Genomic DNA, 27,371 nt, shown 5'->3' with positions numbered 1-27,371 from the left:
GTAGCTATAAAATCTGCTGATCAGTTGCTATTAGAGTGGGTGCTGCAGATTGTAGCTGTGCAATCTGCTGATCGGTTGCTATTAGAGTGGGTGCTGCAGATTATACCTATAAAATCTGCTGATCAGTTGCTATTAGAGTGGCTGCTGCAGATTAATAGCAACCGATCAGCAGACTTTATAGCTACAATCTGCAGCACACACTCTAATAGCAACTGATCAGCAGATTTTATAGCTACAATCTGCAGCACCCACTCTAATATCAACTGATCAGCAGATTTTATAGCTACAATCTGCAGCACCCACTCTAATATCAACTGATCAGCAGATTTTATAGCTACAATCTGCAGCACCCATTCTTATAGCAACTGATCAGCAGATTGCACAATCTGCAGCATCCACTCTAATTGGTAGATTGCACAGCTACAATCTGCAGCACCCATTCTGATAGGAACTGATCAGCAGATTTTATAGCCTCAATCTGCAACAGCCACTCTAATATCAGCTGATCAGCAGTTTGCACTCTAATAGCAACCGATCAGCAGATTTTATAGCTACAGAGTGCAAACTGCTGATCAGCTGATATTAGAGTGGCTGTTGCAGATTGAGGCTATAAAATCTGCTGATCAGTTCCTATCAGAATGGGTGCTGCAGATTGTAGCTGTGCAATCTACCAATTAGAGTGGATGCTGCAGATTGTGCAATCTGCTGATCAGTTGCTATAAGAATGGGTGCTGCAGATTGTAGCTATAAAATCTGCTGAGCAGTTGCTATTAGAGTGTGTGCTGCAGATTGTAGATGTGTAATCTGCTGATCAGTTGCTATTAGAGTGTGTGCTGCAGATTGTAGCTCTTGGCAGACTTACATTGGTCACCACAGACAGAATGGCCATTGAGTTGAGGATTTCCTGCCACACTCCGATGCTGTGCGCCTTCGCCGCAAATGGTCGTCTGAACTGCGTGGTGAGCTTCCAGGCGTCCACGCGGATCTCCAGGATGTTGTTCAGAAGGGCGAGAACAGGGGCCAGCGGGAAAGACGCCACGAAGAGGGTGATGAAGCCAAACTGGATTACTAGAAGGAAAGAAGAAGGTCAGGCGAGGCCGCCGCTAAAAACCATCAAAAACATTCACGTGAAAGCCCCGCCTACTAAAGAGGAAGTCACCGCCACCGCCATTTTCCATGGAGATGACCGCTCTGTACCGGCTACCATTCTACACTCAAGGAGACCCACAACTGGAAGTTCCAAAGATTCAGAAGAGAAGGAATACCAAACCATTGGTGGGAACGGCTGCGAATCCCCCCCCCCCCCCGCCTTATTACAGGTACACGGGTCCAAAAAATAAAGGAAGACTCTGAAAACCCATCAGATCTCAATGGGGACAAATCTCCTGCTGGATCTCTATACTGACATGGACGGGGGATGGGTGAGGAACGTAAGGACACCCCATCGTTTGATGAAAATGATCGACCTACAGAGGACTGAATTCACAGACACCCCGAAAATCAAAGTGAAGAAATGATGCAGCAGGAGAGTCCATGTTGGTGAAATGTCATTGCAGCAACTCAGAATGGCCCTCAGTAGTCTGTGTGGCCCCCCACATGCTTGTATGCATGCCTGACAACGTCGGGGGAGGGTCCTAATGAGACCACGGATGGTGTCCTGGGGGATTTCCTCCCAGATCTGGACCAGGGCATCACTGAGCTCCTGGACAGTCTGAGGTACAACCTGGCGGCGTCGGATGGACCGAAACATGACATCCCAGAGGGGTTCTATTGGATTTAGGTCAGGTGAGCGTGGGGGCCATTCAATGGTATCAATTCCTTCATCCTCCAGGAACTGCCTGCATACTCTCCCCACATGAGGCCGGGCATTGTTGTACACCAGGAGGAGCCCAGGACCCACTGCACCAGTTTAAGGTCTGACAATGGGTCCAAGGATGTCATCCCCATACCTAATGGCAGTCAGGGTGCCATTGTCTAGCCTGTAGAGGTCTGTGTGTCCCTCCACGGATATGCCCCCCCAGACCATCACTGACCCACCACCAGAACGGTCATACTGAACCATGTTACAGGCAGCAGAACGTTCTCCACGCCTTCTCCAGACCCTTTCACGTCTGTCACATGTGCTCAGGGGGAACCTGCTCTCATCTGTGAAAAGCACAGGGAGCCAGTGGTGGACCTGCCAATTCTGGGGTTTAATGACAAATGCAAATCCAGCTCTATGGTTCTGGGCAGTGAGCACAGGGCCCACTAGAGGACGTCGGGCCCTCAGGCCACCCTCATGAAGTCTATTTCTGATTGTTTGGTCAGAGACATTCCCACCAGTGGCCTGCTGGAGGTCATTTTGTAGGGCTCTGGCAGGGCTCATCCTGTTCCTCCTCCACAAAGGAGCAGATACCGGTCCTGCTGATGGGTTAAGGACCTTCTACGGCCCTGTCCAGCCCTCCTAGAGGAACTGCCTGTCTTCTGGAATCTCCTCCATGCTCTTGAGACTGTGCTGGGAGACACAGCAAACCTTCTGGCAATGGCACGTATTGATGGGCCATCCTGGAGGAGTTGGACTGCCTGTGCAACCTCTGTAGGGTCCAGGTATGGCCTCATGCTACCAGCAGTGACACTGACCCTAGCCCAGTGTTTCTCAACTCCAGTCCTCATGGACCCCCAACAGGTCATGTTTTCAGGATTTCCCTCAGATGAAACAGCTGTGGTAATTACTAAGGCAGTGAAACTGATCAAATCACCTGTGCAAAATAATGGAAATCCTGAAAACATGACCTGTTGGGGGTCCATGAGGACTGGAGTTGAGAAACACTGCCCTAGCCAAATGCAAAACTAGTGAAAAACAGTCAAATGATGAGTAGGGAAAAAAATGTCAGTGGCCACCATCTGTAAAACCATTCCTGTTTTGGGGGTAGTCTCATTGTTGCCCATTTAGTGCACCTGTTGTTAATTCAATTAACACCAAAGCAGCCGAAACTGATGAACAACCCCCTCTGCTACTTACCTGACCAGATCCATATCCCAGGAGGTTCATGGACTTGATGCGACTTGGATTACAAAGTCTTCCTTTCATTTTTTTGATCAGTGTATACAGGTTGGGGCGTCGGCAACCTCCGGACACACAATGCTAACTATGCTGGCACCTGTTTCCATTGGCTCACTAGGATGTCAATTACAAAGTCTGTCCCACCCACCTACCTGCCCATACGCTTACACTTGTACCCTATGTTCCTACAGGTACAGGGTTTGGGGCTGATCTGAGGTCTGGGGTGCATGCCTTGGGGCTGATCTGAGGACTGGAGTGCATGCCTTGGGACTGATCTGACATCTGGGGTGCATGCCTTGGGACTGATCTGAGGTCTGGGGTGATCTGAGCAATTTAATAAGCCTGACCCCTTCACACAGTGCAGACAAGTATCTCTCTCACCCATTTCCAGGTACTCATAGAAAAGTCCCAACTGTCCGAAGATCTGCAGGTCGTAGTCCTGCTCCCAGCGGCTGTACAGGTTCTCTGGGCTGTTCCTGGCTCTCCGGCGCCCCCACCAGTTCCAGATCCACCTGTAACGTAGGGAAGGGTTACAGAGCACCAATCTTGCACAAAAATCTTAAAGGGGTTTTAACAGGGTGAAATAACAAATAATAAAGCTTTTCCTATTGGTCCATCAAACGTAACTGATCCTGGGAAATACAGCAAGTCTGTCAATACAAAACGTATTTCTTGCTCCTGCTATCCCCCGACAGCACCATAGTGACCAGCAACGGCCATGTCAGAGCTCACATCTCCTGGCTGATAAATGCATCTGTAGAATTCTGCGATTCCCCTGGATTCCTTGCGGGTGTCACACCCTAATACACGCGGCGTCCAGGCAGATCTGAACTACGAAACGCTGACAATGTAAAGGATGAGCAGAAATGTGTGCAGATGTTATAAAGCTCAACTCCAGCTCTAATCTCTGCAGTGGTCCTCAACCTCCCTCTAGTGCAGTGGTCCTCATCCTTCCCGCTAGCGCAGTGGTCCTCAACCTCCCTCTAGTGCAGTGGTCCTCATCCTTCCCGCTAGCGCAGTGGTCCTCATCCTTCCCGCTAGCGCAGTGGTCCTCATCCTTCCCGCTAGCGCAGTGGTCCTCATCCTTCCCGCTAGCGCAGTGGTCCTCAACCTCCCTCTAGCGCAGTGGTCCTCATCCTTCCCGCTAGCGCAGTGGTCCTCATCCTTCCCGCTAGCGCAGTGGTCCTCATCCTTCCCGCTAGCGCAGTGGTCCTCATCCTTCCCGCTAGCGCAGTGGTCCTCATCCTTCCCGCTAGCGCAGTGGTCCTCATCCTTCCCGCTAGCGCAGTGGTCCTCATCCTTCCCGCTAGCGCAGTGGTCCTCATCCTTCCCGCTAGCGCAGTGGTCCTCATCCTCCCCGCTAGCGCAGTGGTCCTCATCCTTCCTGCTAGCGCAGTGGTCCTCATCCTCCCCGCTAGCGCAGTGGTCCTCATCCTCCCCGCTAGCGCAGTGGTCCTCATCCTTCCGCTAGCGCAGTGGTCCTCATCCTCCCTCTAGCGCAGTGGTCCTCATCCTCCCTCTAGTATAATAGTCCCGATCCTCCCTCTAGTACAGTGGTCCCCATCCTCCCTCTAGTACAGTGGTCCTCATCCTCCCTCTAGTACAGTGGTCCTCATCCTCCCTCTAGTGCTGTGGTCCTCAACCTCCCTCTAGTGCTGTGGTCCTCAACCTCCCTCTAGTGCAGTGGTCCTCATCCTCCCTCTAGTGCAGTGGTCCTCATCCTCCCGCTAGTGCAGTGGTCCTCAACCTCTCCTTAGTGCAGTGGTCCTCAACTTTCCTGTAATGCAGTGGTCCTTAACCTTTGATGGTGCCCCCAACCTGCTGACGAGCCTCTGGCCCCTCAATGTACTCCCAACCTCCACGTGTGTCCCATAATGCTCCCAAACATCCCACAGTGCCTTCTACACTCCCTCAATGTACATGGAAAACCCTCAGCCTCCTGGAGAGACCACCAGCCCCCTCCAGAGATCCCACCCTCCACAGAAACAATATCCTGGGCCCTCTTGTTAAGGTTTGGAACTGCTCTAGTGGCTACAGATCCTTCTATTAAATATTATTAAGGAAGGCAGGTCTCAAGATTAATCAAATATTTCAACAAAATCATTAAAAAAAAATATATTTTTACTTACGGAACAAAAGCTTCTTGGATGTTCCCCCAGATCTGCTTTCCAGCCATCACGATGGTGAGTTGTGTCGTGAGCTCTATGAGACAACCGGCCGGGTCACACTAAAGGGGGTAAAAAGAAAAATGAAGTCAATACTCGTGATGTTTGTTTTCACCCACATGGGGCCCAGAGGGGAACGTTCCCCAAGATGGCAGCACTCACCTCCTCATTCCTCCACTGGTTGAACATGTAGGTGTACCCTCCCGGGAAACCCACAAACTTGCCCTTGAAGAACGCCACATAGAAACAAGATGAATAGTAATTGACAAACTGGAAGAGGAACATTTTCATGGTGAGTCGGTTCTCATACTCCAGATGTGTCCTGGGGATTTCTGCCGGGAAAATAGAAACATTTTAGCTGGTGATGGTAATGGTCCAGGAGAAGACAAGTCTACGTATGGCCTCAAATCACATTGTTCAGTCTTAGCAAGTACATGGAACATCTGCCCCACAAAGCATTTATCAAGAGTCGAAAATATCAAGACTCGAAGATGCCAAGACTCCGAAATACCAAGACTCGAAAATCTCTCTCAAAACCCTTCAATAAAAAATATAAAACTTGTGGGTATAAAGGTCCTGTACTTTATTGTTCTGACAGGGTCTCCTGAACTGACCTCGGGCCTTCTCTTCAGTCTTGCACAGGTGTACCGGCTCCTCCCCTTCAGTCTTGCACAGGTGTCCCGGCCCCTCCCCTTCAGTCTTGCACAGGTGTACCGCCTCCTCCCCTTCAGTCTTGCACAGGTGTCCCGGCCCCTCCCCTTCAGTCTTCCACAGGTGTACCGCCTCCTCCCCTTCAGTCTTGCACAGGTGTACCGGCTCCTCCCCTTCAGTCTTGCACAGGTGTACCGGCTCCTCCCCTTCAGTCTTGCACAGGTGTACCGGCTCCTCCCCTTCAGTCTTGCACAGGTGTCCCGGCCCCTCCCCTTCAGTCTTCCACAGGTGTACCGCCTCCTCCCCTTCAGTCTTGCACAGGTGTACCGGCTCCTCCCCTTCAGTCTTGCACGGGTGTACCGGCTCCTCCCCTTCAGTCTTGCACGGGTGTACCGGCTCCTCCCCTGGACTGAAATGTCTTCCTCTGATGTCACCGCACACTGGGAGCTTCTCACAATGTGCATTAGAAGATGCAGCAAGTCAGACAGAGCTCCGCCTCATTTCCTGGCTGGAGGATCATCTAGCGCTTTCCTCTCCAATCTGACAGTCAGACTGGCAACTGCCCATGAAGGCATTTGGATATTTGCTGCATCAAAGCGATATTAGGCCAAACTTATGACCGTTCCCCTATAATAAATCTTGTGATATGTCGGAGGGCTCGGTCGCACCCGCTTCACTCTCATTGTATTGCCTCCTCACCGTCTGCTTTAATCCCTTGATCCTCGCACTAGCGCGCGACATTCGCTTGAATGAGATGTGTTCAGTTGGCGCTAAACCTGCTGCGAGTGACGGGGGTATAATTCCTGCCGCAGCCACAGCAAGTGTACACCTCTGGCCACTAAAAAGGGTAGAAGTGTGGCTTAAACATGGGGTTTTACCACCCCCCAACATCCCGTAAGAACAATCCCTTACTTGAAAGTATCTTTGAGACCTTCTAAAGCTGCGCCGTTTAGATTTAGATGTTGTCCCCCAGCTGATGACATCACTTTCGCATGCGCAGTTCACTGTCCAATCACAGCACACTGCCTGTGCCGTGAATGCAGAGAGTTCCGTGCCGTGATGGTGACGTGTGAGACACAAGTGAAGGGTTTGTCTCCATCAGGGACTGGATTTGGTCTTTGTTTGGACTGTCATTCCGGAGCAGCTGTGCAGCCTTGAGCGTTCCGTCTGAGAACAGACTGATTGTTCCTCCTGCGGATTCTGACACCCGCGTGCGACTACTTCTCAACCAGAGATCAAATGTAGCACGCCGCTATTAACCCTTCACACAAGTCTGTGATCGATGTCTTCACTCGTCTGAAGCCGCTTTGTGGATGGAGGTCGTCTCTGGTGACAAATTCCTGAACTCGGAACATCAGCAAACTCTGCGCTGCACCGGACTCCGGGCCAGTTCACACTCCATGCGTTTCAGTTGCTTTTTTCTGCATCCAAAACGCAGAGAAAGTGATATTGTTGTCAGTGTCATAGATCACATCAGTGTTTGCAGCTCCAGTGTGTTCTGGACCCCGCATTCACTCTATCCGCTCTCCCCGGACCCCGCATTCACTCTATCCGCTCTCCCCGGACCCCGCATTCACTCTATCCGCTCTCCCCGGACCCCGCATTCACTCTATCCGCTCTCCCCGGACCCCGCATTCACTCTATCCGCTCTCCCCGGACCCCGCATTCACTCTATCCGCTCTCCCCGGACCCCGCATTCACTATATCCGCTCTCCCCGGACCCCGCATTCACTATATCCCCTCTCCCCGGACCCCGCATTCACTATATCCGCTCTCCCCGGACCCCGCATTCACTATATCCGCTCTCCCCGGACCCCGCATTCACTATATCCGCTCTCCCCGGACCCCGCATTCACTATATCCGCTCTCCCCGGACCCCGCATTCACTATATCCGCTCTCCCCGGACCCCGCATTCACTATATCCGCTCTCCCCGGACCCCGCATTCACTATATCCGCTCTCCCCGGACCCCGCATTCACTATATCCGCTCTCCCCGGACCCCGCATTCACTATATCCGCTCTCCCCGGACCCCGCATTCACTATATCCGCTCTCCCCGGACCCCGCATTTACTATATCCGCTCTCCCCGGACCCCGCATTCACTATATCCGCTCTCCCCGGACCCCGCATTCACTATATCCCCTCTCCCCGGACCCCGCATTCACTATATCCGCTCTCCCCGGACCCCACATTTACTATATCCGGTCTCCCCGGACCCCGCATTCACTATATCCGCTCTCCCCGGACCCCGCATTCACTATATCCGCTCTCCCCGGACCCCGCATTCACTATATCCGCTCTCCCCGGACCCACCTGAGGTCTATGACAACAGATGCAGCAGCATTTCCTGGGAGGGCAGCACGCGTGGCAACTAAATGTACCAATCAAAATACCTATTAAACCTAGTACCTACCTAGGAGGGTGCTACAGAAAGAGATTTAGGGAAGTGCTGCAACCACCCCACAACCGCATGCAATGTGGCATATTTGTCTGGCAACAATGGGGCTAAAACAGGCAGCGAGGAGGTATCACATCACTTCCCCACTGCCTGTCAATCACATCTGAAAAGTGATCCGAATGCAGAAGGCTCTTTAGGGGAGCTGCTGGTTTAAACGCACGTCCCCCCTCACCACCACCCTGCACTGCCAGAGGGCAGCCATGCTTTTCATTACTGCAGGTTCTTCCCGCCTGGGCTATGAATGAGGAACATACTGGCAGGATCCGACCTGAGCTCAACCCTCAATGTAGACGGTCTAAACAACTACCTCTCAGGCCCCCCCAGGGCCCGAAACAAGTTTAGGACAACAGCACTGAGCAATGCAGTAGAGACAGATTGGCTCACAATGAAAACCCTCCCACTTTTTGTATGATTTCAGCAGATATGTGGACAGATTTATGCAGGCAGCATATAAAGGAGATATATAGACTTTTCATTATATTTCCTAATGTATTGATTATATTCAGTCTTTGTCTCTATACTGAGTTTTTGATTTTTGTTCTCTTTTTTTTTGTTCAATTGGATTTCATTATGTAGGTATAAATGTCTCAGTGGTGACATCTACTGGTAATTCCGTGTAACTACAACTTGTTATTTTACGTCTGTAAATGGTAAAATCCAGCGTCCCTGTATGTTGGGGTGAGTTGGTTTCGTCTTGACACGCCTTTCCCTTCTTCATGTTTCCACAGCAAGTTACCAGCTTAGAAATCTTTATATGTCCAATGACCAGTGAACATCCCATGTTCCACATTTAAAAAAGTAAAACTACCCTGGATTAAAGTGGTGTGTGTCATTGGAGAGTAAAGCTGTCTGTGGGGGACGATTGTTCAGCAGGTGACCCTACTTGCCGGATGGGCCCAGGTCTAAAGAAAGTATGTCAATGCATAAAATGGTGAAGCAGAACACTTACCCATGTCAGTGATCCATATGGCCACCCGCTCGTATAGGAAGTTGAGGATCATAATGATGATGAAGTTCAGGCAGGACGCGGTCACCGAGGTCGCCAGCTGAGGGGTGAGCAGTCCGCTGAATGGCTCCAGCGTGTGGTTGTTTTCCATGACGCTGGCGAACGCCGCGTAGACCGCCAGCCGGTATACTATAATGGCGATCATGCTGGCTATGATCAGTAGGATCTGCAGGACACACGGCAGAGGGTTAGTGTCTGTGGTGGGATACGACTGATGACACCAACATGTAAAAGGGGGGCGGATAAAACAGGGGACCCACCAAGAAATCGATTTCTCCTCCCCATTCAGGGCGGACCAGGATTGGATGATGTGAATTACCGGCTAAATGTAAGAACCTGAAAAGATTTTCCAGCTCTTGAGCTTTGCCTGCCTACTCTGTTCTGGGACAATGTCATCTGCTGCCCAGGGGGAAGATACCAAGCAGCACCCCCCACCCCCAAAATGTATGGGTGTGATGTGCCAGCGAAGGTCCCCCCCAAAATGTATGGGTGAGATGTGACAGCGAAGGTCCCCCCCAAAATGTATGGGTTGTGATGTGACAGCGAAGGTCCCCCCCAAAATGTATGGGTTGTGATGTGTCAGTGAAGGTCCCTCCCCCCGAATGTTCGGTGTATTGTAACCCTGAGAGACAGAATACAACAACAAATTCAGCAGAAATGCGTCTAACAAATGATGACTGATCTGCATGTTCATGAGGGAAAGAAGCATTGGATCCCCTTCACAAAACATGACTTAGTACTTGCTGGCAATCACAGAGGTCAGATGTTTCCTGGAGTTGGCCCCCAGGTTCGCACACATCTCAGGAGGGATTTTGGCCGACTCCTCTTGGCAGATCCTCTCCAAGTCATTAAGGTTTGGTGGCTGACGTTTGGCAACTCGAACGTTCAGCTTCCTCCACAGATTTTCAATCGGATGAAGGTCTGGAGACTGTCTAGGCCACTCCAGGACCTTAATGTGCTTCTTCTTGAGCCGCTCCTTTGTTGCCTTGGCCGTGTGTTTTGGGTCATTGTCATGCTGGAACACCCATCCACCACCCATTTTCAATGCCCTGGCTGAGAGAAGAAGGTTCTCACCCAAGATTTGATGGTACATTGCCCCATCCATCGTCCCTTTGATGCGGTGCAGTTGTCCTGTCCCCTTAGCAGAAAAACACCCCCAAAGCAGAATGTTTCCACCACCATGTTTCACAGTTGGGATGGTGTTCTTGGGGTCATAGGCAGCATTCCTCCTCCTCCATACACGGCGAGTTGAGTTGATGCCAAAAAGCTGGATTTTGGTCTCATCTGACCACAACACTTCCCACCAGTCCTCCTCTGCATCATTCAGATGTTCAGTGGCAGACTTCAGACAGGCCTGGACATGTGCTTTCTTGAGCAGAGGGACCTTGCGGGCACTGCAGGATTTCAGTCCTTGTCGGCGTAGTGTGTTACCAATTGTTTTCTTGGTGACTGTGGTCCCAGCTGCCTGGAGATCATTGACAAGATCCTCACGTGTAGTTCTGGGATGATTCCTCACTGTTCTCATGATCATTGACACCCCACGAGGGGAGATCTTGCATGGTGCACCAGACCTAGGGAGACTGACACTTGTTTTGTGTTTCTTCCATTTGTGAATGATTGCACCAACTGTTGTCACCTTCTCACCAAGCTGCTTGGCCATAGTTTGGTAGCCCAGTCCAGCCTTGTCTAGGTCTACCATCTTGTCCCTGACATCCTTGGACAGCTCTTTGGTCTTTGCCATGGTGGAGGGTTTGGAATCTGATGGTTTGATTGCTCCTGTGGACAGGTGTCTTTTATACAGGTAACACAATGAGATTAGCAGCACTCCCTTTAAGAGACTGCTTCTAATCTAAGCTTGTTACCTGTATGAAAGACACCTGGGAGCCAGAAATCCTGCTGAATGATAGGGGATCAAATCCTTCTTTCCCTCATGAACATGCAGATCCGTCATCATTTGTTAGACGCATTTCTGCTGAATGTGTTGTTGTATTCTGTCTCTCAGTGTTACACCGAACATTCCATTGTTAGACCGATCGTTTCTGTGTGAGGGGCGAACATTCCATTGTTAGACCAATCGTTTCTGTGTGAGGGGCGAACATTCCATTGTTAGACCGATCGTTTCTGTGTGAGGGGCGAACATTCAGCATCAGCAGGGGAGCAAATACGCATTTCCTTCACTGTATATATATATATATATATATATATATATATATATATATATATATATATATATATATTTTATTTATTTTTTTAATTATATATTTAATTTTATATATATATATATATATATATATATATAAAAAATATTTAAAAATAAATAAATATATATTTATATATTAAATATATATATATATATATATATATATATATATATATATATATATATATATATATATATATATATATATATAATACATACACACACACACACACGCATGTCAATATCATTAACTGTGCATTAGATTGGCAAATTTTGTCAACTGATTGGACTTAGAAGAGATCCACATATTGCGGTTCCCAAGTTAAACAAGGCAGAAAATGCCCCCCCCCATGTGCAGATGTCATTTTTTAATATGATGCGCTGATACAGTAGCGGGACAAGGGGCGCCCATCCCAGCCCCCACCGTGAATGTTCAGCATTCAGCAGACCTGGACTTTCAGAGCAAACCACGACCCCTCATACACCGTATGAGTGAAGACCCTTCCACAAATATAGGAGCAATACAGACCTAAAAGGTTTCAGAAAATGCAGATGAGGTGTCAATTCTCCCCCGGCTACGGGGCTGTTGTTTTCCCTCTTGTTTCTTAGACAATTTATCTATACAGCTCAGTAGGGCAGCCTTTCTCAACCATTTTATCCTGGAGGAACCCTTAAAATTATTTTCAGGTCTTGAGGAACTCCTGCTGAAAATAATTATACCTGCAACTCCTAGTGTGATGAGCAAGTTTTAGAAGTAGCTTTAGATAAAAAAAAAAAAAAAAAAGAGTGAAGAAAGTGGCGTACTGGCGTATTTTAGGACCACTCCTCCCTGCTCTACACAACAAAATTACTTCAGTAATAATTCGGTAATGGAAATAAATTACAGAATGGTAAAAAAATTTGCAGAGTACCCTAACATTAGTGGTCAGGGTAGAAGTGATCCCTCATATTCGTGGAAAATTGCCCCCTAGCATTGGCGATTGCTCAAGGCAACCTTGGGAGGAACCCTAATGTTCCATGGAACCATAGATGATTGGTCCCCCCTAGCACTGGTGATTGCTCAAGGCAACCTCGGAAGGAACCCTAATGTTCCATGGAACCATGGTTGATTGGTCCCCCCTAGCACTGCTGATTGCTCAAGGCAACCTTGGAAGGAACCCTAATGTTCCATGGAACCATGGTTGATTGGTCCCCCCCTAGCACTGGTGATTGCTCAAGGCAACCTCAGAAGGAACCCTAATGTTCCATGGAACCATGGTTGGTCCCCCCTAGCACTGGTGATTGCATAAGGCAACCTCGGAAGGAACCCTAATGTTCCATGGAACCATGGTTGATTGGTCCCCCCTAGCACTGGTGATTGCTCAAGGCAACCTTGGGAGAAACCCTAATGTTCCATGGAACCATGGATAATTGGTCCCCCTAGCACTGGTGATTGCTCAAGGCAACCTTGGGAGAAACCCTAATGTTCCATGGAACTATGGTTGATTGGTCCCCCCTAGCACTGGTGATTGCTCAAGGCGACCTTGGAAGGAACCCTAATGTTCCATGGAACCATGGTTGATTGGTCCCCCCTAGCACTGGTGATTGCTCAAGGCAACCTCGGAAGGAACCCTAATGTTCCATGGAACCATGGTTGATTGGTCCCCCCTAGCACTGCTGATTGCTCAAGGCAACCTTGGTAGGAACCCTAATGTTCCATGGAACCATGGTTGATTGGTCCCCCCTAGCACTGGTGATTGCTCAAGGCAACCTCGGAAGGAGCCCTAATGTTCCATGGATCCATGGTTGATTGGTCCCCCCTAGTACTGCTGATTGCTCAAGGCAACCTTGGTAGGAACCCTAATGTTCCATGGACTCATGGTTGATAAAGGCTTCTGAGGGGCCTTGGAGAGAGGACACTCTTATTGTTCACTCCTAACATTAGTGGTCAGGGTAGAAGTGATCCCTCATATTCATGGAAAATTGCACCCTAGCATTGGCAATTGCTCAAGGCAACCTCAGAAGGAACCCTAATGTTCCATGGAACCATGGATGATTGGTCCCCCTAGCACTGCTGATTGCTCAAGGCAACCTTGGAAAGAACCCTAATGTTCCATGGATCCATGGTTGATTGGTCCCCCCTAGTACTGGTGATTGCTCAAGGCAACCTCGGAAGGAACCCTAATGTTCCATGGTTGATTGGTCCCCCCTAGCACTGGTGATTGCTCAAGGCAACCTCGGAAGGAACCCTAATGTTCCATGGAACCATGGTTGATTGGTCCCCCCTAGCACTGGTGATTGCTCAAGGCAACCTCGGAAGGAACCCTAATGTTCCATGGAACCATGGTTGATTGGTCCCCCCTAGCACTGCTGATTGCTCAAGGCAACCTTGGTAGGAACCCTAATGTTCCATAGACTCATGGTTGATAAAGGCTTTTGAGGGGTCTTGGAGAGAGGACACTCTTATTGTTCACTCTTTAGAAGGCAACTGCTTGCATGTAGGAATGTCTTGTTTAGTCGGAGGCCCAGATTAAAAATAATGTTCTGAGCAGTTCCGAGACTTCTAGTGAGTAAGCTGCTAACTTGCTGGTATTGGTGATCACTGGAGAATTGCCCCATAGGTTTCTGGCTAGTGTACGCAGGAAATTCCCCACTGGTGATTGCTCAAGGAACCTCTAGCAACCTTGGAAGGAATCCTAGGGTTCCACAGAACCAAGGTTGATAAAGGCTGCTGTAGGGCCTTGGCAAGAGGACGTCTTCTCATTCGCTCTTTCAAAGACAACTACTTAAAAAGGTCTTATGTGGTTTGGGGCCTAGATTTAAAAATGTCCCAAGCAGTTCTGAAGCTACTAAAGATCAAGAATAGTGCCTCATTGTTGGTGATAGTGGGAGGAATAGTGTCCCATTATTGGTATCAGTGGCAGGAATTATACCTCACTGTTGGTGTCAGTGGGAGGAATAGTGCCTCCAGGCCCAGATATAGGCAAGTAAAGGGCCACATCCGGCCCCTGGGCTACAGTTTTTAGAGGTCCTATTTGGCTGTGAATGTCCAGGTCTGCACAACCAGATTCGATCCATCAATTTGCACTTGTTTGAAAAGGGAAACCACAACTGATCTATAGTCTGAGAACAGAATTCATAGGAAAGCACATGAGAGCGGAGAGGACAGAAGACATGGAATCACCACAGACAGATGTTAAGGAAGTATTAGAGATAAATAAAATGGGCTCACCCAGAAGAGCACCGTGGTTCCGGAGAAGCAGAACCGTGCTGCCTTGCTAGTTAAAGGCAAAATAGGCTCCATTTCCTGAAATAGTCAAGCAAGCAAGGCCACAATTCACCATGGAGTAAAGACCACACCACAAAGGAGAACGTAAGACACATAAGGGCGGAGCTGTGCAACGGTAAAAGCAGGAGAGAAGCCATCTTGTTACTGTGGGTGGAGCCTAATCGACTCAAGAGACAAAGGGTGAACCCTGAACTGGGGAGCGCTACACATAGAAATACCTAGCCGGTTGGACTCTACTGACTCTACTGTCCTTCAACAACATCTGAAGGTCTTCACCAAATATGACCATTTGAAGGTCTTCACCAAATATGAACATCTGAAGCTCTTCACCAAATATGAACAATTTATCACAATTTCTTGGCGCTTTGCGGTTTGATCTTTTTGGCGCATGGATTTTATTTTTAGGTTTTGCCATTTTTAGACTTAAAGGGTGAGTCCACTTAAAAGATCTGCCTCTTGGGGACTTCAGGTTCTTTGGCACTCAACTTTCCAGGTCCGCCACCACTAGGGTGGACCCACAGAGATGTAACAAGATGGCCATCAGAGCTCTTTTTACCATTCGCACCCCCACAACATGGACACCAGCGCCGTCACCCTCTTCTTGTAGCTCCCGTAAGCGAAAACCAAAACAGAGAACGTTAATCTGGTTAGTCATTGGCCGACGGAGTTGGCTGAGCTGTCAGGGGCTCCTCTTACCCAGAAGAGAATGGCCGTCCAGCACAGCAAGAGATTGCCACAGATATTGGCCGCACTTCGCTTTATGACCATTTCTGGTTCCTACAAATGTAGAAAGGCTGAATGTGTAACAAACCAGAACACCACATCAGAGACGGGGGCCACGGGACAAAGAACACAGCAAAATACCTTACTACTACCATGGATGACACCATTCAATGACACCCGTGATCTGTACACAGTGGGGGCTTGTAAGCCTCCTCCAGACTGCCGAGCGCCCATCTTTATTATAAACGTTTAAACAAAAAAAGAACTCCAGGTGTGAATATTTTATATGTACTGATCAGGGGCGGACTGACAACTCATGGGGCCCCCGGGCAATAGGGGATCATGGGGCCCCTGTGTCCTTGCCAAACTCAAAAAAGCCTATTATAAAGGTACCAGGGGCATCTCATGGGGCCCCCTACTGACCCCGGGTCCTCAGGTAGTGCCCGAGTTTCCAAATGGTCAGTCCGCCCCTGGTACTGATACATTGTTGCAGCATGGACCATTCCTCTGGGATCCCTGTAGGAGCTGGAAACCATTGTACAGACAAATCTACTACTCCGCTACTACACTGATCTCCACTAACTTCCGGGGCCAGTGCTGAGCAGATCTCCTGCTGCCATTCTAAGTTTCGAGAGGTTGACCGTTCGGCGCGGGAGCCAAAGATTGTATTTATTGAGGAAAAGAGAACCAAAGCGTTTTCTGATTGGATGAGGTGAAGAGCACGACGTCACCGCCCAACCTCATCCAATCAAAGAATGCTTCGCATATATTGACAGAAAGCAAAGCATTCTCTGAATGGCATCCGTGTCCAGCGGCCGACCTCCTGTGTTCACAAAGCAGCCACTCGGCTGAGACCTGGAGGCCAGTGGAGATCATTAGAGTAGTGGTGTAGTAGCAGAGGTGTAGTGGCAGTGTAATAGTGGTGTAGCAGTGTTGTAGTAGTGGTGTGGCAAAGGTGTAGTAACAGTGTAGTAGTAGTGTAGTTGTGGAGTAGCAGTATAGCAGTGCTGTAGTAGAGGCACTGTAGCAGTAATGTAGTGGTGGTGTAGTAGTGGTGATGTAGCAGTGTAGTAGCGGTGTAGCAGTGGTGAAGTAGCGGTGTAGCAGTGGTGAAGTAGCGGTGTAGCAGTGGTGAAGTAGCGGTGTAGCAGTGCTGAAGTAGCGGTGTAGCAGTGCTGTAGTAGAGGCACTGTAGCAGTAATGTAGTGGTGTAGTATTGGTGGTGTAGTGGTAGTGTAGCAGTGTAGTAGCGGTGTAGCAGTGAAGTAGCGGTGTAGCAGTGCTGAAGTAGCGGTGTAGCAGTGGTGATGTAGCTGTGTAGTAGCGGTGATGTAGCGGTGTAGCAGTGGTGATGTAGCTGTGTAGTAGCGGTGATGTAGCGGTGTAGCAGTGGTGATGTAGCTGTGTAGTAGCGGTGATGTAGCGGTGTAGCAGTGGTGTAGTAAAAGTGTAATAGCGGTGTAGCAGTGGTGTAGTAGCAGTGTAGTAGTGGTGGTGTAGTAGCGAAGTAGTGGTGACGTAGCGGTGGTGATGTAGCTGTGTAGTAGCGGTGACATAGCGGTGTAGCAGTGGTGTAGTAAAAGTGAAGTAGCAGTAGCAGTGGTGAAGTAGCGGTGTTGCAGTGGTGAAGCAGCGGTGTAGCAGTGGTGAAGTAGCGGTGTTGCAGTGGTGAAGCAGCGGTGTAGCAGTGGTGAAGCAGCGGTGTAGCAGTGGTGAAGCAGCGGTGTTGCAGTGATGAAGTAGCGGTGTAGCAGTGGTGAAGTAGCGGTGTTGCAGTGGTGAAGCAGCGGTGTAGCAGTGGTGAAGTAGCGGTGTTGCAGTGGTGAAGCAGCGGTGTAGCAGTGGTGAAGTAGCGGTGTTGCAGTGGTGAAGCAGCGGTGTAGCAGTGGTGAAGCAGCGGTGTAGCAGTGGTGAAGCAGCGGTGTAGCAGTGGTGAAGTAGCGGTGTAGCAGTGGTGAAGTAGCAGTGTAGCAGTGGTGTAGTAGCGGTGTAGTAGCAGTGTCTAGGCCAGTATAATTATGTAGAGATCACTGTAGTAAACTGGAACAATGTAACTATGTGATAATATCCATATCTGGAATTCTCCTTTAAAGTGGAGCTTTAGTCAGACAACGAAGTCCTGTTAGAGGACTCAGGCCGGCCCCTTTTGCAGGTACAGCGACTGTATGTAAAACATTAAAAATAAGTCCCTATACAGTTTAAAGTCCAGCAACAGACTGTCTCACCCTGCTCTGCACATGCTCAGTTGCTCTCTATTTTTTGGCACTGTGCCCAAATTTGTAGGGGCCAATCTGCGGACAGCCTAAAGATTTACTGCTGCTCAGGGGCTCTGGGCTTCAGCAAAATGGCCGCCTCCTGGCACAGACGGGGACAATAGGCAGTCAGAATGTTGGAAGTTGAAGCCGATTTAAAATCTGCAGATATCGCTTTACATCTCTATTTAAAGCCAATCTGTGTGTTGTGTTTCGCCGTTCGCTGCCCCGGAAGAACCACCAGGATTGGGTAAATCATAAATACAATATGGCCGCCCCCACTGTGCCGAGATCAGAGGTGCTACTACCTGACGCGGTCAATGCTGTACAAACATTTTTTCCGGCTTGTGCCGGTTCAGGTCAACAGAAAAAAATACAAACATCAGTCCGCCGAAACTTCGATCTCAGTTCTGGGCTAGAAGATTCAATCACCCGCTGGGCCCCTCCCTCCTCCCGGCCCCTCTGGCAGAGAGACCATCACATGGCATTTCCAAACTCCACCAGCTGCAGCCAATGACAAGGAGTCTCCCTGCCGGGTTCTGTGTGCGTCCAGAGGAATCATTCCGGGGATGGATATTGTAGACCGAGGTACATTGGACCAACTATGTATAACGCAGGCCTGTGGGAGGAATCTAGAAGCTGATATTAACTGTAGTAGCCACTACTACTACCACTACTACTACCACTACTATACTGCTACTACACCACTACTACTACCACTACTATACTGCTACTACACCACTACTACTACCACTACTATACTGCTACTACACCACTACTATACTACTACTACACCACTGCTACTACACCACTACTATACTACTACTACACCACTGCTACTACACCACTACTATACTACTACTACACCACTGCTACTACACCACTACTATACTACTACACCACTACTATACTACTACTACACCACTACTACTACACCACTACTATACTGCTACTACACCACTACTACTACACCACTACACCACTACTATACTGCTACTACACCACTACTACTACACCACTACTATACTGCTACTACACCACTGCTACTACACCACTACTACTACACCACTACTACTACACCACTACTATACTGCTACTACACCACTACTACTACACCACTACTATACTGCTACTACACCACTACTACTACACCACTACTACTACTACACCACTACTATACTGCTACTACACCACTACTACTACCACTACTATACTGCTACTACACCACTACTACTACCACTACTATACTGCTACTACACCACTACTACTACCACTACTATACTGCTACTACACCACTACTATACTACTACTACACCACTGCTACTACACCACTACTATACTACTACTACACCACTGCTACTACACCACTACTATACTACTACTACACCACTACTACTACACCACTACTATACTACTACTACACCACTACTACTACACCACTACTATACTGCTACTACACCACTACTACTACACCACTACTACTACACCACTACTATATTGCTACTACACCACTACTATACTGCTACTACACCACTACTACTACACCACTACTATACTGCTACTACACCACTGCTACTACACCACTACTACTACACCACTACTACTACACCACTACTATACTGCTACTACACCACTACTACTACACCACTACTACTACACCGCTACTACTACACCACTACTATACTGCTACTACACCACTACTACTACACCACTACTACTACACCACTACTATACTGCTACTACACCACTACTACTACACCACTACTATACTGCTACTACACCACTACTACTACACCACTACTACTACACCACTACTACTACACCACTGTTACTACACCACTACTATACTGCTACTACACCACTACTACTACACCACTACTACTACACCACTACTACTACACCACTACTATACTGCTACTACACCACTACTATACTGCTACTACACCACTACTACTACACCACTACTACTACACCACTACTACTACACCACTACTACTACACCACTACTACTACACCACTACTATACTGCTACTACACCACTACTACTACACCACTACTATACTGCTACTACACCACTACTATACTGCTACTACACCACTACTATACTGCTACTACATCACTACTACTACACCACTACTATACTGCTACTACACCACTACTACTACACCACTACTATACTGCTACTACACCACTACTACTACACCACTACTATACTGCTACTACACCCCTGCTAGATCACTCCTTCACTGCTACTACATCACTACCTCACCTCTACTACACCTCTGCTAGACCACTCCACTGCTACTACACCCCTACTAGATCACTCCTTCACTGCTACTACACCACTACCTCACCTCTACTACACCACTACCCTTCCCCTACTACACTGCTATTAGACCACTCCACTGCTACTACACCCCTACTAGATCACTTTCACTGCTACTATACCTTCTACTACACCACTACCTCACCCCTACTACACTGCTATTAGACCATTCCACTGCTACTACACCCCTACTAGATCACTTTCACTGCTACTACACTGCTTCTGGAACACTAGTTTACTGCTACTACATCACTACTACTTCACTGCTACTAAACCGCTACTAGACCATTCCACTGCTACTAAACCCCCTACTACACCCCTACCAGACCACTCCTTCACTGCTACTACACTCCCTACTACACCCCTACCAGACCACTACTTCATTGTTTCTAGAACATTACCGCTACTACACCACTACTTCACTGATACTATACCGCTACTAGACCGCTCCTTCACTTCTACTACACCCCCTACTAGAATACTACTTCACTGCTACTACACCACTACTTCTCTGCTACTAGACCCCTACTTCACTTCTACTACACCCCTACTAGATCACTACATCACTGCTACTACACCACTACTATACTGCTACTAGACCACTCCTTCTGTAGTAGTGGTGTAGTAGTGTTGTCGAAGTGGTGTAGCCGCGGTGTAGTAGCGGTGTCCAAGTGGTGTAGTAGTGGTGTAGTAGTGGTGTAGTAGCGGGGCAGTAGTGGTGTATAAGCGGTGTAGTAGCAGTGTAATAGCAGTGTAGCCGTAGTGTAGTAGCAGTGTAGCAGCAGTAGTGGTGTCGAAGTGGTGTAGTAGAGGCGTAGTAGCAGTGTAGTAGTGGTGTAGTAGCAGTGTAGTAGCGGCGTAGCTGTGGTGTAGTAGCGGTGTAGTAGTGGTGTAGTAGCGGTGTAGTAGCGGCGTAGCTGTGGTGTAGTAGCGGTGTAGTAGCGGTGTAGTAGCAGTGTAGTAGCAGTGTAGTAGTGGTGTAGTAGCGGCGTAGCAGTGGAGTAGTAGCGGTGTAGTAGCGGTGTAGTAGCGGTGTAGTAGTGTTGTAGTAGCGGTGTAGCCGTGGTGTAGTAGCGGTGTAGTAGCAGTGTAGTAGCAGTGTAGTAGTGGTGTAGTAGCGGCGTAGCAGTGGAGTAGTAGCGGTGTAGTAGCGGTGTAGTAGCGGTGTAGTAGTGTTGTAGTAGCGGTGTAGCCGTGGTGTAGTAGCGGTGTAGTAGCAGTGTAGTAGTGGTGTAGTAGCAGTGTAGTGGCAGTGTAGTAGCGGTGTAGTAGCAGTGTAGTAGCAGTGTAGTAGCAGTGTAGTAGCAGTGTAGTAGCAGTGTAGTAGCAGTGTAGTAGCAGTGTAGCAGCAGTGTAGCAGCAGTGTAGTAGTGTTGTAGTAGCGGTGTAGTAGTAATGTAGTAGCAGTGTAGTAGTAGTGTAGTAGTGTTGTAGTAGCGGTGTAGTAGCAGTGTAGTAGCAGTGTAGTAGTAATGTAGTAGTAGTGTAGTAGCAGTGTAGTAGTAGTGTAGTAGCGGTGTAGTAGCAGTGTAGTAGTAATGTAGTAGTAGTGTAGTAGCAGTGTAGTAGTAGTGTAGTAGCGGTGTAGTAGCAGTGTAGTAGCAGTGTAGTAGTGTTGTAGTAGCGGTGTAGTAGCAGTGTAGTAGTAATGTAGTAGTAGTGTAGTAGCAGTGTAGTAGTAGTGTAGTAGCAGTGTAGTAGCAGTGTAGTAGTAATGTAGTAGCAGTGTAGTAGCAGTGTAGTAGTGGTGTAGTAGCGGTGTCTACCACAGTGATCCCGCAGGTACGGTATATACATAGTTGGTGGAAGCTGAAACAATGTAACTGTGTGACTCATCCATACCCGGAATTCTTGCCAGATCCGATCCCACCGCCCGGCCCCTCCCCCATCCACCCTTGTAGGTGGGGATGACATGACACCCCGAGATCCGGGGGAATCTCACTGAAAGACGCTCATGTAATGGACAGGAGTGTCTCCTCCCGAGATTTCCCCTCCCCCGCATACCCCGGGAATATTCCGGAGCAGGGACCTGACCCCCAGAGCTTCAGAAAACGTGGGGGGGGGGGCAGGGGGGTAAAGTATTTTACACCTAACAGCAGGTGATCTGTCCGATCAATCTGATTGGCTCTGGCATTGTACTACATGACTGAGATATCGGCGATGGGCAGACTGATTCATATCAATGGGAAGACGAGTTCCGGGATCTGCAAACACAGAATCATCGAAGAATCCTGAAAATGAGAATAAATCAAACGTTATGTGAAGTATATGGAAACGTTCACTTCGAGGGCGGAGCCAACTCTGGTCCAATGCCGCAATCCGGGGGGTGGAGACGCTAAGAAAAACAAAGTATCATGCAAACAAAGCATTGTAATATGTGATTGTAACATGTATCACAGAGGACGGGAGATTCTGATTGGACAACACACAGAGCATGATGTCAGTGCCCCATGCCCCTCCCCCCCCAATCTCATCCAATCAACGGAATTCTGGAATGAAATCTCCTGTTCTATTGATATCTATGTGCAGACCGCCCTGGGTAACGCCCACATGTGAGGGTGGGCCCCTATGACTGAAAGAACCGACATCCAAAGAATGAAAGGGGCGGGGCCAGAGACACCCAGTCCATAGCATTGAGTCTCGGGCACGAGCCCCTTCTGCCCCTCCCCTTTGTCCCAGCTCTGAAAGGGGCGGGGCCAGGGACAGTCAGGCTGGGGAGGAAAAGGGCTAGATGATTCTGGACACCCTACAGCCAAAATATGAGGCAGGCTCTGTCTGACTTCCTGCACATTGTGAGACACTCCCAGTGTGCGGTACACCTGTGCAAGACTGAAGGGGAGGAGCCAGTACACCTGTGCAAGACTGAAGGGGAGGAGCCAGTACACCTGTGCAAGACTGAAGGGGAGGAGCCGGTACACCTGTGCAAGACTGAAGGGGAGGAGCCGGTACACCTGTGCAAGACTGAAGGGGAGGGGCCGGTACACCTGTGCAAGACTGAAGGGGAGGGGCCGGTACACCTGTGCAAGACTGAAGGGGAGGAGCCGGTACACCTGTGCAAGACTGAAGGGGAGGGGCCGGTACACCTGTGCAAGACTGAAGGGGAGGGGCCAGTACACCTGAGCAAGACTGAAGGGGAGGGGCCGGTACACCTGTGCAAGACTGAAGGGGAGGGGCCGGTACACCTGAGCAAGATTGATACTCAGGGTCTGGTCTGCACATCCAGTTTTCAACTGAATACAAAGAAGCCTCCACTTCCCATGGCTTTTCATATGATAAGAATGCAGCCAATGGGATCACTAGAATTTGGTGACATCATAGACAATTGCTCACCCGTCTCCTGCCGCTTCTCTGGTTTGCACATGTTACAGGTACACGTTACTACAGGTAGATACATAGTTACATATGACGGCCCCGGCACACACACAGATATTACCTGAGTGACCGGGTTTTTCTTCTTCTGGGTACATTTGGCTTCATATTCCGGCCGCAGCTGAAGTAGCTGCTGTTCCTCCTCAAAGTCAACCAAATCCCATTCATACTCCAGCCGGGCCTGCCTCCGCTTCCAGAACTCCAGGAATAAAGTCACTGCAAAGTCACAGAAGCCCATACACACATCAACCAATCACTGATCCACAGGACCACAAGTGTCAGTGTGTCATTGTTCTGGGACCCCCCCCAAGTGTCAGTGTGTCATTGTTCTGGGACCCCCAAGTGTCAGTGTGTCATTGTTCTGGGACCCCCAAGTGTCAGTGTGTCATTGTTCTGGACCCCCCAAGTGTCAGTGTGTCATTGTTCTGGACCCCCAAGTGTCAGTGTGTTGTTGTTCTGGACCCCCAAGTGTCAGTGTGTTGTTGTTAATGACCCCCAAGTGTCAGTGTGTTGTTGTTATGGACCCCCAAGTGTCAGTGTTTTGGACCCCCAAGTGTCAGTGTGTCGTTGTTCTGGACCCCCAAGTGTCAGTGTGTTGCTGTTATGGACCCCCAAGTGTCAGTGTTTTGGACCCCCAAGTGTCGTTGTTCTGGATCCCCAAGTGTCAGTGTGTCATTGCTCTGGACCCCCAAGTGTCAGTGGGTCCTTGTTCTGGGACCCCCAAGTGTCAGTGGGTCATTGTTCTGGACCCCAAAGTGTCAGTGGGTCATTGTTCTGGACCCCAAAGTGTCAGTGGGTCATTGTTCTGGACCCCCAAGTGTCAGTGGGTCATTGTTCTGGACCCCCAAGTGTCAGTGTATCATTGTTATGGACCCCCAAGTGTCAGTGTGTCGTTGTTCTGGATCCCCAAGTGTCAGTGTGCCATTGTTCTGGACCTCCAAGTGTCAGTGTGTCATTGTTCTGGGACCCCCAAGTGTCAGTGTGTCATTGTTCTGGATCCCCAAGTGTCAGTGTATCATTGTTATGGACCCCCAAGTGTCATTGTTCTTGGACCCCCAAGTGTCAGTGTGTCATTGTTCTGGGACCCCCAGGTGTGTACAGTGAAGGTCACCCTACTTCATCACTTACCCCATATCCCCATGAATATTGCAAAGAACAGGGTGGCCACGTTATCAAACAGGTGGGAGTACTGAGTGGAAGAAAGACATTGATTAGAGCGGAGCACGGGCTTTGGGTAGAATCTGATTGGTGGAGGATGGTGGAGCGCTGATTACCTGGGAGGGTTCACAGGTGGAGTTTAATCTCCAGAATTCGCAGCGTTGGTCACACAGGGGGCACATGATGATCTGACCACCAATGGTTTTATCACAAATTTCTTTACTGCAGATAGAAGACAAATCAGCAGTGAATGGTAGACGGCCATCAGTCCATCGGTGCTTTAGGAGACATCGGAGCTTTCTTTACCACCTCATATTATTCTGCACAATATTGACATAATGGTCCAGCTGCCCATTACTGGCTTCAGTAGTCTGAGCCATTGATTTGGAACAAGCATGTATCCAGTGTCACTTCTGACATCATTGCTTACTACTAGTGAAAGCTGCGAATGATCACAGAGATCACATGGTACAGGGCTATTCACAGCAGCCTTGTACCATGTGACAAGCTGTGACCAATCACAGCTCACACAGTATTTCTCAATGGCTGCAGGAATGCAGCCAGAGAGGAGAAATGATTGCATTTACAGCCTTTATAGGTATACTGTACTGCTAGGGTGACAGTATGTTAAACAAAAAAATAATAATATAAAAAAATAAAATAAAATTGTAAAAACAAAAATTTGAAAAATTATAAATTTTTGGTTATAAACTGATTTGGGTTATTACTTTTTTTTTTTTGATAAAAAGATAACCGAATACATTTTGGCCAAGATTTATGGAGAAAGATTATTTTATTTGCAAGATTTTATAAGAAAAACACTTTTTTCCAACTTTTTGGACTTTTCCATTTATATAGCAAAAAAATTAAAAAAAAAAGCGGTGAATAAATACCACCAAAATAGAGCGTTATCTGTCTCAAAAAAAATGCTAAAAAATTAAATGGGTACAGTGTTGCATGACCGCGCAATTGTCATTCAAAGTGTGATAGCGCTGAAAGCTGAAAATTGTCCTGGACAGGAAGGGGGGTGAAAGTGTCCGGACTGGAAGGGGGGGGGAAAAGTGTCCGGACTGGAAGGGGGGGGGAAAGTGTCCGGACTGGAAGGGGGGGAAAGTGTCCGGACTGGAAGGGGGTGAAAGTGTCCGGACTGGAAGGGGGTGAAAGCGTCCGGACTGGAAGGGGGGGAAAGCGTCCGGACTGGAGGGGGGGGGGGGAAGTGTCCGGACTGGAGGGGGGGGGGGGGGGAAGTGTCCGGACTGGAGGGGGGGGGAAAGTGTCCGGACTGGAAGGGGGGGGAAAGTGTCCGGACTGGAAGGGGGGGGAAAGTGTCCGGACTGGAAGGGGGTGAAAGCGTCCGGACTGGAAGGGGGGGAAAGCGTCCGGACTGGAGGGGGGGGGGGGGGAAGTGTCCGGACTGGAGGGGGGGGGGGGGGGAAGTGTCCGGACTGGAGGGGGGGGGAAAGTGTCCGGACTGGAAGGGGGGGGAAAGTGTCCGGACTGGAAGGGGGGGGAAAGTGTCCGGACTGGAAGGGGGGGGAAAGTGTCCGGACTGGAAGGGGGGGGAAAGTGTCCAGACTGGAAGGGGGGGGAAAGTGTCCGGACTGGAAGGGGGGGGAAAGTGTCCGGACTGGAAGGGGGGGGAAAGTGTCCGGACTGGAAGGGGGTGAAAGTGTCCGGACTGGAAGGGGGGGAAAGTGTCCGGACTGGAAGGGGGGGAAAGTGTCCGGACTGGAAGGGGGGGAAAGTGTCCGGACTGGAAGGGGGGGTGAAAGTGTCCGGACTGGAAGGGGGGGAAAGCATCCAGACTGGAAGGGGGGAAAGCGTCCGGACTGGAAGAGGGGGAAAGTGTCCGGACTGGAAGGGGGGGTGAAAGTGTCCGGACTGGAAGGGGGGGAAAGTGTCCGGACTGGAAGGGGTTAAAACGTAAATATTATTGAACTCAGACATTTCTTCAGAACTGGTTCTATTTTACCCAAAACTGGCCAATTCCCATTTTGTTACTGAAGCCAATTCAAACTTTTTTTTTTTAAATTAAGAAAAGAAATGTATTTTTAACTCTCACATTTAGATTTTGGGGTTTTCATCCATTGGAGGTTGTACAGATATCATGATCCGCGATTGTTTTCTGATGATGAATGATCTCACCTACTGATGCTGTCATCCATTGTTATCCAGCCGTACATGAAGCAAAAAAATCCGACAACAGCAGCGAAAAACAGCATTTCCGTATAGAAACCCAGCCAAGCAAAGTAGATACCGATCTTCTCTCCGTAATATTTCCTGCAGAGAGAAAGAAACACTCAGCCATAGAAATCAAGACTGCTAGAAGAGGAACTATATTACACCATGTCCTATATATACAGCATCTCACAGATGTCTCCAGACCTAAACCCTACTGAGCATCTGTGGGACATCCTCAAACGGAAGGTGGAGGAGCGCAAGGTCTCTAACATCCACCAGCTGCGTAATGACGTCATGGAGGAGTGGAAGAGGACTCCAGTGGCAACCTGTGAAGCTCTGGTGACCTCCAAGCCCAAAAGAGTTAAGGCAGTGCTGGAAAATAATGGCGGCCACACAAAATATTGACCCTTTGGGCCCAATTTGGACCTTGTCACTTAGGGGTGGGCTCACTTTTGTAGCCAGCGGTTTAGACATTAATGGCGGTGAGTTATTTTGAGGGGACAGGAAATTTCCATGTTATACATGCTGTACACTGACTACGTCACATTGTAGCAAAGTGTCATTTCCTCA

The 27,371-nt window shown here is 49.0% G+C and overlaps 1 protein-coding gene across 1 annotated transcript in view; it reads right to left on the bottom strand.

Moving 5' to 3' along the window:
* The window catches only part of LOC149430876 (anoctamin-5-like), a 44,297-nt gene that overhangs the window by 6,133 nt on the left and 10,793 nt on the right, over positions 1-27,371 (bottom strand). The window contains exons 6-15 of the mRNA XM_089665966.1: positions 26,766-26,900; positions 24,737-24,842; positions 24,591-24,651; positions 23,527-23,678; positions 15,489-15,569; positions 9,268-9,490; positions 5,371-5,540; positions 5,173-5,270; positions 3,425-3,555; positions 863-1,068 (exon numbers count right to left, since the gene is read on the bottom strand). Coding sequence (XP_089522092.1) covers positions 863-1,068; positions 3,425-3,555; positions 5,173-5,270; positions 5,371-5,540; positions 9,268-9,490; positions 15,489-15,569; positions 23,527-23,678; positions 24,591-24,651; positions 24,737-24,842; positions 26,766-26,900 — 1,363 coding nt within the window. The remainder of the gene's footprint in view (positions 1-862; positions 1,069-3,424; positions 3,556-5,172; positions 5,271-5,370; positions 5,541-9,267; positions 9,491-15,488; positions 15,570-23,526; positions 23,679-24,590; positions 24,652-24,736; positions 24,843-26,765; positions 26,901-27,371) is intronic.

This window comes from Staurois parvus, unplaced genomic scaffold (genome assembly GCF_062004578.1).
Source record: "Staurois parvus isolate SC_StPar_1 unplaced genomic scaffold, SC_StPar_1.0 ptg002438l, whole genome shotgun sequence".
NCBI classification, from domain to species: Eukaryota; Metazoa; Chordata; class Amphibia; order Anura; family Ranidae; genus Staurois; species Staurois parvus.
This window is presented reverse-complemented; position numbering and strand designations above follow the sequence as displayed.